Genomic DNA, 12901 nt, shown 5'->3' on the forward strand with positions numbered 1-12901 from the left:
ATTGTAGTAAGCAAGAAGTAGCAGAATGAAAATGTCTGTCTGTCACAGAAGGCTGCAACACAGTGCTTCCTTGCTTCCTTGCTCTCTTACTACTGGGATTTCTGGGGGGTACTTTATGGGTTGGTGCTGGGTGGGTTGGGGTATCAGGGTGACAGAGTCCAGTAACGGTGCACGGTGGCGGCGTCCCGCTCGTCCGTGATAATTAGTGCGGTCCTATGCGCTTGATGGTTGACAGCGGTAACGGCAGAACATCAGCACCGGCCGAGACGCGACCAACAACAAGCGGAGAAGACACACGGGGAGAGCCGTATGAGAGAGACGAGAAGCAAGCCAGGGTGAGTAGGCGGGGGTCCGTAAGACAGGCACCGGGAAGGAAGGGGTTACCCAAGCCGCCTCCTACCCGTGCTCGCTGCCAGACACTCCACGTCCCCGACCGCGGCACAGGACTGCAAAGGCAGAGGGCTGTTAACCCGAAACCTAAGCAGCACTTCAGCCACGACGGGACACAAGGAGTGACCAGACCCACTGCCACCACTGAAAACCCGTTCGCTGCCATACCACACCAACGAGCACGTCGATCTCAAACCCCCCCCGTGGAGGAATCAGTTACCAACTACCAGCCGGAGCGCATCAACCATCAAGCGCATAGGACCGCACTAATTATCACGGACGAGCGGGACGCTGCCACCGTGCACCGTTACTGGACTCTGTCACCCTGATACCCCAACCCACCCAGCACCAACCCATAAAGTGCCCCCCAGAAATCCCAGTAGTAAGAGAGCAAGGAAGCAAGGAAGCACTGTGTTGCAGCCTTCTGTGACAGACAGACATTTTCATTCTGCTACTTCTTGCTTACTACAATCCCCACAGAAACGTTAATTTGTATGAATTTTGTATATGTTATACTTTGTATCTACACTGTATTGTATCTGAATTATTTTTGAAGTAAAAGTTTTAAACAACACTGTACCACTCAACTTATTCCCACACACATACACCTAGGAGCAGAGCGCTGCACTAATCCCCATTTGAAATATTGTAGTTCAATATTTCTATAAAGCCGGGTATGCGACTTGTCAGTTTGCGGTAGTCACCCTGCCAAACTGCTAAAAAGCCGGGTATGCGACTACAGGGTGACTACCGCAAACTGACTATACTCCCATACCCGGCTTTATAGAAGTTTGGCAGGGTGACTACCGCAAACTGACTAGTCGCATACCCGGCTTTATAGAAGTTTGGTGCTCCGTGTGTCACATTATGTAATGCATATTGAAATATTAGCAACTGTGCCTTGTATTATCCTTCATTTTAAGGGCTATTGTCGGTCTGCTTGTGCCTCTCAAATTCCTTTATGTTGTGACAGCCTGATATATCATGAGCAGCGGAGCCGCTGCTCCGTGAACTACATTAACCCTGTCACCTCCACACATGATTTATTCATGTGTGCGTTCTGAATGCAATATACTTATTATTTTGTAACTATATCTGTAGGAGAGATTATGCAGCTTTGGAAAGCCCACATGGGCGTTCCAGCTTTGGCAGTATAGTCGCAAGGACGGCAGCATATCGATCGAACGTGCGTACACACTGCACTTTTGTTCCGATATGAGGCCGTCCTGTCGGATGAAAATTAAACTGCAAAGAACCATCGACCGACCGAGTATGGACGGACAAGACAGTTTTTTGCCGTTTATCGCTCGTACGGGACAGCGTACACACATATACAATTGAACGGCTGTCCGACCCAGAACGGAAGAACGGCCCGACAATTGTATATATGTGTACCCAGCTTTAGATTTAGGTGTTTTATTGTTTCTGTGCAGGGTAAATACTGGCTGCTTTATTTTTAACCGGCAATATAGATATCAGTTTGAAGTACAAACCCCACCCAAATCTAACTCTCTCTGCACATGTTACACCAGCCCCACCTGCAGTGCATATGGTTTTGTCCATTAGATAGTGATTGTGCCTTTCCGAATGAGGGCGCGGCTTATGCTAATTAGCCGCAACCTCATTTTTCATACGAGAATAGACGCTGTGCGCATGCGCACAGGGTCTATTCTATTAGATTGGGGGGTCTCCCAACTGCCACCCCCCGCAGCGGGACAATGCCTGCCGCGGGTGGGACAGGACCCGAAAATTGGGACTGTCCCGCTGTAATCGTGACAGTTGGGAGGTATGCTGATAATTAGTACTTTGTGATGCAAAATGCAACTCCGTCCACGTCTGATTTACCCCCATTGCTTGAAAATAAATTAGGTTTCTTTTAAATGGTAAATGTTTTTGGGAAATGAGCCTTTCAAGAAAGATATTCTTGAATTGTTAAATGTACTTTTTTAAGAACGAACATGCTTTTAAAACTTAACGTGAAAATAATAAACCACGCATTTAACATTGTGTTTATCTGTTGGAAAGACTATACAAAACCATACTGTACTCAAAATGTGCTTCATGGCTCTGGAAATAACACTGGGCCTTATTTTGGTTCACTCTTTCTGACAAAATCCTTCTTAGATGGACAAAACCATGAGCACTGCAGGGGGGCAGATGTAAAATTTGCAGAGATAATTAGATTTGGGTGAGTTATTTTGTATCTGTGAAGGGAAAATACTGGCTGCTTTATTTTTACACTGCAATATAGATCTCACTTTGAAGTAAAACCCCACCCAAATCTAATTATATCTGCACATGTTACATCTGCCCCACCTGCAGGTCACATGGTTTTGCCCATCTAAGAAGGATTTTGTCAGAAAGAATGAACCAAAATAAGGCCCACTGAGAGGAGACTGCTTTATAAACCTGTCCTGCAACCAGTACTGATGGACTATTCTACAGTCTACTTATCATCATTCAGCACCCACTAACATAAGTAAGATCTTGTTTACAATACATGAGATGAGAATACATGGTTTTCACAGCACAAGAAAACAACTGCTTTAGAGTCATTGGTCATATATTTGTGGCGTTATATTATATATAGTTGTACCTCTACATTTGAGTTCCCCTCTGATGATCTTACCAGATACTCAAACTTCTGCATATTAAATATTATAGTACACAAGGTATATTAATATCTGCATAGTAAGTTGTATGTTCAGGGGCGGATTGGGATGGAAAACCAACCCGGGAAATTTTTGGAAGCAGCCCTTATGGAGGCCAGTAGCGCACGCAGGGGGGGTTTCTGAGTACCCAGAAACCCCCCCCAGGAGTCTAATGGCCCTATTCTGAAAGCTGAGGGTCCCCTCTTTCCATGGGTACTAGAATTTTAAAAATCGGCCCTTGGGAACCGGAGATATCTGACTTCAAAACAGTGGTCCCCATCCAAGCCTGTTAATTGCTCTTCCCAGTCAGATATTTCAGGTTCTGTCTGACTTAGGGCAGTATTCAATGAGAAAAATTCTCCATGTTTTATGGAGAATTTTTGCTTTTTTCGCCTTGGACGGTGCATTTTGCTCTCCAAAAGTGAACCACCCTATTCAATGTGAAATATTCGCCGTCTTTCTAAGTGATTTTCGCCGTCTCTCTCCGTGTAGAAATTCTCCATCTTTTGATGGAGAGCTGGAATGTGAACTTTTAAACTAAAATGTTTTTTTTTTTTTAATTTTGGTGTCAAAAAAATCAGGTTTTTTTTTCTGTGAAGGGGCATGTTATTTTTATTCATGTGCTTATAGCACATGAATATATATTTCATTTAAAAAAAAAAATATTTTTTTTTTATTTTTTTTTACACAGTGCAGCCAGCAGGGGGCTGGAGCGCTCGAGCCGCTCATTAGATATTCATATATTCACTGCACCCGATCGTTAATATGCACGATCGGGTGCAGGGAATACTGGGTCCCCCGCTAGCTATAGGGGGGGGCAGCTTGTGCTGCCTGGGTCCCGGGGAGCCCACCTCCCCTCCACATTCCTCTGGAGCAGCCAGGGAGACTTTAATCTCTCTGGCTGCTTCCGTCCCCCGGCTCCCTGAAAGCTCCCTGCCGTGGACGCTCGTCCGCTGCAGGGGTTAAGACTCGCCGCGAGTGGCGGCGAGTCTTAAATACATTGAATAGTGGGAGCAGGAGGCTCCGGAACAGGGAGAGTGCATGGCGAGAGAAAAAATCTCTCGCCATGCACAGAGAATTTTTTTCATTGAATACTGCCCTTAGAGTTTTTCTGAGGATATATTCCAAAAGCTGGGACTCTTCCCCTTTGATGACACATGGGTCCTCAAACTGCGGCCCTCCAGATGTTGTGAAACTACAAATCCCAGCATGCCTTGCCACAGTTTTGCTATAAGGGAGTGTTAATATTGTGGCAAGGCATGCTGGGATTTGTAGTTTCACAACATCTGGAGGGCCGCAGTTTGAGGACCTATGCACTAGAAGCTTGTCTCTACTGTTCCCAGAACCAGAGATATCAGCCTCCCAGCAGCTGGTTACTGCTCCAGCTCCACACAACTGGTATGTCATTTTATATGCTCGTTGGCAGATTGCTCCCATAGTCCCCAATACCATTTGGTAGGTGGGATTCTCTAGTTTTTAATTCCATTAAAATCTAAGAAATCTATTTCTGGGAACTGGAGATATCTGCAGTCAAGCAAGCTGTCCTCCCACCAGAAAATTATGAATAATAAGCCCACTCCACTATACACCCCTCCTCTGCATATTAAACATCCTCTACCACCCTGGAAGTTATGTATCAGGGCCGCTAAATTCAGCCCAATGCCCCCTCCTCCCACCCCATCTCCCACCATATGTGCAGTAAAGGGGTAATTAGTGGAAATTACTGATCCAGGCCCTACATACTGAGCGGTTGATATAATACCCCCTACCACCCGCGGGACATCAAAGCTTCCCCCACCCCTACCGCTGGAGGATCGGTAGGGGCCCCAATACATTGCTATGCCCAGGGGTCTACACTGCTGTTATGTATGTATATGTGTGTGTGTCTGTATTATTTTAATATTATTATTATTTATATACATTTGGTCTATCTATAATACTTTAACTGACCCGGCATATACTGGGTCACCTAAGTGTCCATCTCCGTGCTTTGCTCCGCCCCTCTGGAAACCCCCTTCTGAAAATCCTGCGTTTGACACTGGAGGCGGGGTCTGTTGTGGGGGTGGGATCCCTCTATGTAGGGCCTGATTATGAGTTGGATACAGTTCCAGACAGCCGCTATCTCCCCCCTAACACAGCCACGCCACCAGTCTATCACACTCCACCAGTATAGACCTACTGACTGTCGACCAATCAACCGGATACCCTTTGCCGGAGGTAATCTATTCCTACTTGCTCTTAACTTGGCTCTACTTGCTGTGATTGACCCATATCATGCCTAGAACCATATCCAAGATAACATAGGTATATTTCCTTCATGCTGTATTGTTCCATATTGCAGTTTTAACAATTCATATGGGTATGGGTCATAGGCACGACAGCACTAAGTTCAACATGCATTGGGTCGACCATTGAAGGTCGACATGGACCAAGGTTGACATCTAAAAATGTTGATATGGGCTTAGGTGGACAAGGCATTAGGTCGGCACAAGCATTAGGTCGACATGGGCAAGGTCAACAGTCAAAAGGTCGACATGGGGTTTTTCACTTTTTGTCCCAATTGCCGGTACAGTCGACATTCACACTGTATCGGTGCACCGCGTCCCCTCGCATGACTCGCTGCACTCACCATGCTTTGGGCAAGGTGCCTCAATACTCTAGGCACACTATTATAGTCTCCCACCAAGCCATAGTGGGTGGTAAGGCATGAAATACTGCCTGTCGGCAAATGTCGGCTCAAAAAAATCCTATGTTGGCCTTTTGACTGTCAACCTTGCCCATGTCGACCTAATGCTTGTGTTGACCAAATGACTTGTCAGCCTAAGCCTATTTTAACCTATTCAGCTGTCAACCTTGGCCCGTGTCGACCTTCAGTGGTCGACCCAATGCATGTCGACCTTATATCAATTCAAATACATGTTGTATGTATTCAGACCAGGGCTTTAAGTGGTCCTGGAGAGGTGGGGAAACGCTATTCCCTCTGCTACCTTGTTCCCTCCTCCTCTCCCCCCATTAGGCAGAGCCAGGGTTTCTGGCACCCCCTGCAAACTATAATGCTTTTCTGTTAGAATTACTGTGCAGGGTCAATGTGGAGGTAGAAATACTTCCACCTCACCATTACAGGCAAACACGCAGGGGAGCGAATGAATCTGAATAAGGGCCTAAATCTATGTTTTGATACAACTGACTTCAAATCTGATCCTGTATTATCAGTATTTGACCACTGGATGGCACCAAGAGGCGCACATTGGTTTCAACTAAAGTTTTCTTACTTCTAGAACACTGTTCAGGAGCATCATCTGCAGGACAACGAACTATAGTGACACTTCTCAAAAATCTACGTCACTTTGTTTTACAATGTGGAACAAGATCATTATTATTATTGTTTATGTTTTCAGCACAAAACTACTGCATGTATATATATTTATTATCAATTTCTTATATAGCGCAGCATACTCCGTTGAGCTTTACAATAGAAGACATTGATTTCCCACATGTCCCCATGTAATATCAGTTGGAAGACGATGATGTGTAGTATACTGTAGATGTGATGTGACACACGGCCATCACCAACTGACGCCTGCATGCCACATTTGAATCCTCCATGGTATAAAGCCACAGCACTGGCATTTCTTGGGTAGAAGCTGCTGAGCACACAGGAGAAAAGGGCTCCCAAGAAAGATCAGGTTGTTTCGCTACCACCAATTCACCAGTGACAGGATCTCCGTGCACAATTACATGTGCTTTTTCTTTTCTTTTCTTTTTTTTTCCCAATTATGCAGCCATATCCACCATCTACAATTAGCCAAAGGGAGTTAGCCCAGCTGCTTGGAAATACCAGTCCAACCCAGAACACCAGAGAGACATGGCTGAGGTCAGGACGCCGCAGACCATCTCATGGGAGTTGATCAGCAAGAAGATCTGGACCATCATCAGGAAGAGGAATATCTGGACCATCGTCGGGAAGAGGAAGATCTGGATGGTCATTAGGAAGAGGAGGAAATGAGCCCAGTGCCAGTGGCCATCAGACGGGTGCAGTGAGAGCAGAACTCCTCCTGCTGCAAAGATTCATGTGGTTCATCATGCCCTGTTTGCCCACCTACAGCAGACGCACCATTGCAGAAGGTGAGTCAGCGCAGTGCTGCACCATCTGCATCTGTGACATTGAGGTAGGTACAGAAATGGCTGTATCACACTGTCACCACACCTTCCATGTTGCCTGTCTTACAAATGGCTGCAGATCAACAACATATGCCCTCTGTGCCATGCGGAACTCTTCAACCTGGATGTTTTCTTTCACCTTAACTGACGGCTACCCAGCAAATCAGAAGAACCAACTTAAAAACAATGGTCTAAAGCTGTGAGTAAGTTCCTTTTTAATTTATTTTTTAAGTATAAAAGTTTTTAAACCTTTACAGTGTTTTTTTTTTTTAATAAACAATTTTATTAAGCAGTTGGGGAAAATACATTGACATTCACAGACCAGCTGTTATACTTACATAGTTGTTGTGCATATGTCACAAACTGCTAATTTTCTATTTTATCACAATAAAGATTAAACAAAGTTGCAATGAGTATACCAATAAAATCTACCAGTTAAAAACTGTAAAAGGCATACAAGTGTGAGTTATTTGTTCACGCGATTATCTCGCTTACATTTTTATCTTATCGACACATTACAACTTTTCAACTAACTACTAACTCTACCCCCCCACCCCTTCCCCCCCTCCCTGCAGAAAGTAATCCAGTTATGTTCACTACAATGTCCTCAATAGATACCACGTGGTGCCTTCAAATAATTTGAAAATATGTGTCTTTGTAGCCTGATCTAGCGAGTCTATATAGACCCCCCATTTCCTATGGAAGCGTCGCACTCCATTTTCTATGTCTGGCAACGTGGCCCTTCTATCAAAAAATAACAGATTATTAAGTTCCACCTTGACCGATGACAACATTGGTGCTTTAGGCGAAGTCCATGATCGCAGCACCACTTTTTTGGCCACTGTTACCGTCATTGTCAAAAATGGGTACAATATTGTCTTCTTGCCCTCCAAGTTCCAATTACTAAAGTTTGCCAGCAGCATAGCCAGTGGATCTTTCACCTGTTTTAGTCCGCATACTTTATTTATTAGTCCCATGACCTTATCTCAGAACTTTCGTATCTTACTACATTCCCACATACTATGGAAAAAATTGGACTATGAGCTCCTGCATTTCAAGCACAAGCCCAGTTCCCCTGGGATGAAATGTTTGCGTTGTGCCTGGGTCATGTAAGCTCTGTGAAGGGTTTTTAAGTGTACCTCCTGTAGCATAGCTGACTAAGATTTTCATGGTCTTTTCTAGGTGTTTAGTCAGAGTGTCCTGGGCAACCACTGATGGTATGTCAGATCTCCATTGAGTTGCTACTCCTTCCCATTTTATTTTAGGGTCCGATGGCAACAGACTCGGGTATATGTATCTAAGGCGGTATGGGCCAGTGGAACTTAATACGAAAACCACGTGCAAAGGGTCCTGAACCCCTACTGCTATCATAGGCGAGGGCATAGTCTGTATATAATGTCTAATCTGCAAATACATAAAGAAATCTTTATTGTCAATGGAGTACTTAGCAACCAGGTCCTGGAAGGTCATTATCTGTCCCCCCGGGTCAAACACGTCTCGAATAGCTGAGAGTCCCTTGCTAGCCTACCCAAGGTATGTGGTGTTGAGTGTTCCCGGAAGGAAATTGGGATTCCCCCAGAAAGTGGCATATCTCGACACTTCATTTCTACGGCCCAGTCTCTTGTTTATAGCCCGCCAAACCAGATATGTGTCAGCAAATAGTATGTTCTGCATTGCCAAGGGGGGTAAGGCCGACCTTGGAACATGCAGAAGTGCCGCTGTAGACATCTGGGGAAACATTTCCGAATCTAGTGTCTTATGGGTATAATAATCTGTCCCTGTCATCCAATCAATTATGTACCTCATAAAAACCGAGTGGGTGAAGGCTGCCAAATGAGGTACCCCGAGTCCCCCCTCCACCCTCCTGAAATACTCTTTTACAGTGTTTTATTCATTTTAATTTGTTGTATTTTTCAAATGATTAAGAAGACTTGTCACTGATCCCTCCAATTTCAACAATCATTTTTACACATTTACAGTGTTTTTCTCTTTATTTTATGTTTTGAAACTGGAGGGAATTGATGTGAACAAGCTGGGGGTATGGCTACTGGCGACATTACACAAAAAAAAACATGACATTGAGCAGCCACCTCATGGGTGTGTTGGAAGAACTGCTAAACTGCTGTTTTGGAAATATTCAGTTTGAGGTGGTGAGATGGGATCCAAGATGAAACGGCAGAAAGGCTTTCATCAACACAGACAGGAAAGCATATCCAGCGAAAACAACAGACGTTAGTATGTAATAAAATATAATACTGTCATGTTATTTTTTTTATTTTCCTCTGTTTTTAATTGTATTTTACATGGTCAATTTGAAGTTTAGTATTTATAAATAACATTGTCCAGACAGAGACAAACTCTTATGTATATGACACTTCATTAAAGTACTATATTTTATACATTGAAACTCTAGCATTAACTACTAACACAGGCCTGCAGGGGCGGATTGGGATGGGCACAGTTACATACAGCCCATTTCTAGCCCCTAATACAGCCACACCACCAGTCATTCACACTACACCGTCTTAAGGTCACAGGAGGTTCAATAGGTGCATCGACCCTCCGGGAATCATCCCTGTGGCTTCTTTTGCCAATCCACCCCTGCGTATGTTGCCGTCTATAAATAATGAGATCTGAAGTTATCAACTGTGTTCATTCAGGAATATGAGTGAATTGCACATACACTTTCTGTCTGACGTGGTATAGGAGCTGATTCTGAGTCATGTGCTGCTGAGACCGCATTAATGTAATTGCTTCTGATACTTTATACTACGGTTAGTATAAGCCCTTCCCCTGGTGTACAATTGTGGGTCTGCAGCTATCAATAGGGACTTGCACAAGCCACATTCTAGTTGTGGAATCTTTATCAGCGTAAAGACTCCAATACAACTGATTGATAGATGTATGGAGCAGTGAAAAGAGTGGAGGAGTGTACTAGAGGAGAAGCAATTAGTTAGCTTCTAACTTGAATTATATAAAATGTACTTGATAAATGCTACCGCAAAGCTGATTGGTTGCAATGGACAACTTTTCCACTGGCCCACTTCTCCCACTCCTTTCACTGCTTCATATATCTCTGAAACCTCTCCAGTGACCTCCCATAACACACCCACCAGACACTAGATCCTTGTGCGCCTGTTTAGCCACCTCCCAGTAACCGCCCAGGAATTCCCATTACATTCCAGAGTCTGTGCAGCTCAGTCAGTTCTCCCACTCAAGGTCGCCTGCCTCTTGTGACTTGTTAAGGATTTTGATACATGGGCAGTGGCTGAAAATTGTCACCTTACGTGAAAATCTACATTCCAAGTCCGAATCAGGCCCTAGTTCTTTAGTCAACTCATGTGCCTTAATATGAGTGGGAAACATCATCTTGATGACTTGAAAAGTTTTATCATTTATGGAATGTGATTGCACTGTTCTATAGGTTTTATTAAGCATGTTTCACAGTAAATATGATGAACGACATCTGGTTGCTTATAGCACTATTATTATTTTTAAGAAATTAAATTCTTACTGTTCCATAGACTTGTATGTCAAATCGTATCCCATAAGCCTTTATCAGTGTCCTCAGTTCATTCTGATTCTGGGTCTTGTAGTATCTGGCAAATCTGTAGACAGTAAAGCACATCTAGTGACAATTATTGACAACACTGTGTGTAAATGATTTAGGGCGAGATTCTCCAAACTAAAAATGCCGTAAAAAAAAAAAAATCAGTTTTCTGTGTTTTACCGCATTTTCATATGCAGCAAAGCCCCACTGCTGTGGTTTCGCTGCGGGGGGGGGGTTACGCCAGTTCTCTATATGGCGTAACCCCATAGAAGCCTATGCAGAGCCAGATTAAGGTCTAAATGGGCCTGGAGCTGAAAATTATCAATGGCCTATTATGCACAATAATAGGGGTTGTGGCCAGCACCTAATAATGTGGGGGGCGTGACCAGTGTTCTGTTTGGGTGGTCTGCTCATGGGTGTGTCTGTATTTGTGTAAATACTTTCAACTAATTATATATGCCTAGAAAAGACAGGGGGCTGGCATAAGATAAATGCAGGGAGATATATTGGCGGGTGCCCTCCAAAGGTGCACCCGCATCACGCCGATGTCCTAAGATACTTGCAGGGTGAGGCAGCATTCCAGTCATAAAAAAAATACTGAAAGCCGAAACTTGGTAGACAACATTTCAGCACCTTTTATGTGGTCACCTAAATTTACCACACCATATACCCCTTATACAAATCATGCAACACAATAGTAACCTCCTTATACTGTACTTGCCTCTTACACATGGAATGAGCCAAAATTCACACTGACTGAGCCAAAATTCACACTATGGCACACAGATTAAGGCAAAATACACATTTTGCCACATGGATTGAGCCAAAATACACATTATTATACCAAATAGATTGAGCAATAATGCACAATATGCTTCATAAATAGGGGCATTGCGCGCTGAAGGCGCGCATTAAAAATTGACACCATAATGCCCATTACATGTTAAGCCAAACACCATATTCTCCATTACGTATTATGCCAAACACCATAATGCCTATGAAAAATGATGCTACTTAAGTGTTGCTTACCAAAATGTTCATTGCCAGGGGTTCCATGCTTATTGCCAGGGGTTCCATGCTCATTGCCACGTGGGATTACATGCTCATTGCCAAGGGGGAATACATGCTTGCGGTAACTGGGGGGTAGCCGCCGCCGGGCAGAAATGACAGCCATTGACAGCTGGGCAGAGAGCAGGGGGCTGCCTGGCTGTATTCAGAGCACGGCTGCATGTCCCGGCTATTTGAAATAATACCCCTTTCACACCAGAAAATGCAGGGAATTACCCGGGAATATGGCCCCAAGATCATGCAGGGACATTCCCGGACTGGACCGTTTTACACCAGCCTAGTCCCTGCATTTTTTTGTGTGAGGGGGAGAGAAAACAACCCCCGCCCCCCTTTAAACAACCAGCTACATCTTCGGAACCAACTGACCGATTTACATGTAGGCTTCAAATGATTTTGGTCCCGTGAAAATGGGACATTTGGTTCCAGAGAAATCTGTCCTCAAACAACATGAACAGCCATGAAATTACATTTCAGAAATGAAAAAAAATTGGTTAACCCGCAATATCTCTAGAACCAATGAACCCATATGGACCATGTATCAGATTGAAGGCCCAGCGATTTGGGTTAGACTGAGATCAACCTCAAGCTTCTGTGATGCCGGAGGGGGAACTGGCAGCCGTTGGAACCGGGTGTAGGTCGGAATTAGCTGGTCCCATGTTATCCTAAGGGGAAAACGTTCCAGGTTTGCCTGTCGGTATCTCCGGTTCCCGGGGGGCTACCGACACGGGGCTGGGCTCGTTAGAAAGCTCTGGCCCTCAGCTACAGAATGGGCCTATTTGGAGAATGGGCCTGGAGCTGTAGCTCCATCAGCCCCATTGTTAATCCGGCCCTGAGCCTATGGGCTTCCTTTTGTGTCCCCCGCCGCCCCGCGCGCCCCCCGCAGATCCACGATGCCCTCCCTCGACTGTGTCTGGGCAGCCTCCTGCTGTGATGCCCGGTCACAGCTGTGTAAGGGTTCAGGGAGGGAGGGGAAACCCACAGCACATCGCCGGCCATCGCATTTGTGTTAATAATCGCATATGTTAATGCATAGCGATGTGCTGCGGGGGTTATTAGAGAATCCCGCCCTTAGTGACCATCA

The 12901-nt window shown here is 44.7% G+C and overlaps 1 protein-coding gene across 1 annotated transcript in view; it reads right to left on the minus strand.

Annotated features, from left to right (window-relative positions):
* P2RX7 (purinergic receptor P2X 7) overlaps positions 1 to 12901 on the minus strand; it is a 58813-nt gene that overhangs the window by 10644 nt on the left and 35268 nt on the right. The window contains exon 9 of the mRNA XM_083151374.1: positions 10717 to 10810. Coding sequence (XP_083007500.1) covers positions 10717 to 10810 — 94 coding nt within the window. The remainder of the gene's footprint in view (positions 1 to 10716; positions 10811 to 12901) is intronic.

The sequence above is a fragment of the Crinia signifera genome, chromosome 1, assembly GCF_055691185.1.
Source record: "Crinia signifera chromosome 1, ASM5569118v1, whole genome shotgun sequence".
Lineage (NCBI taxonomy): Eukaryota > Metazoa > Chordata > Amphibia > Anura > Myobatrachidae > Crinia > Crinia signifera.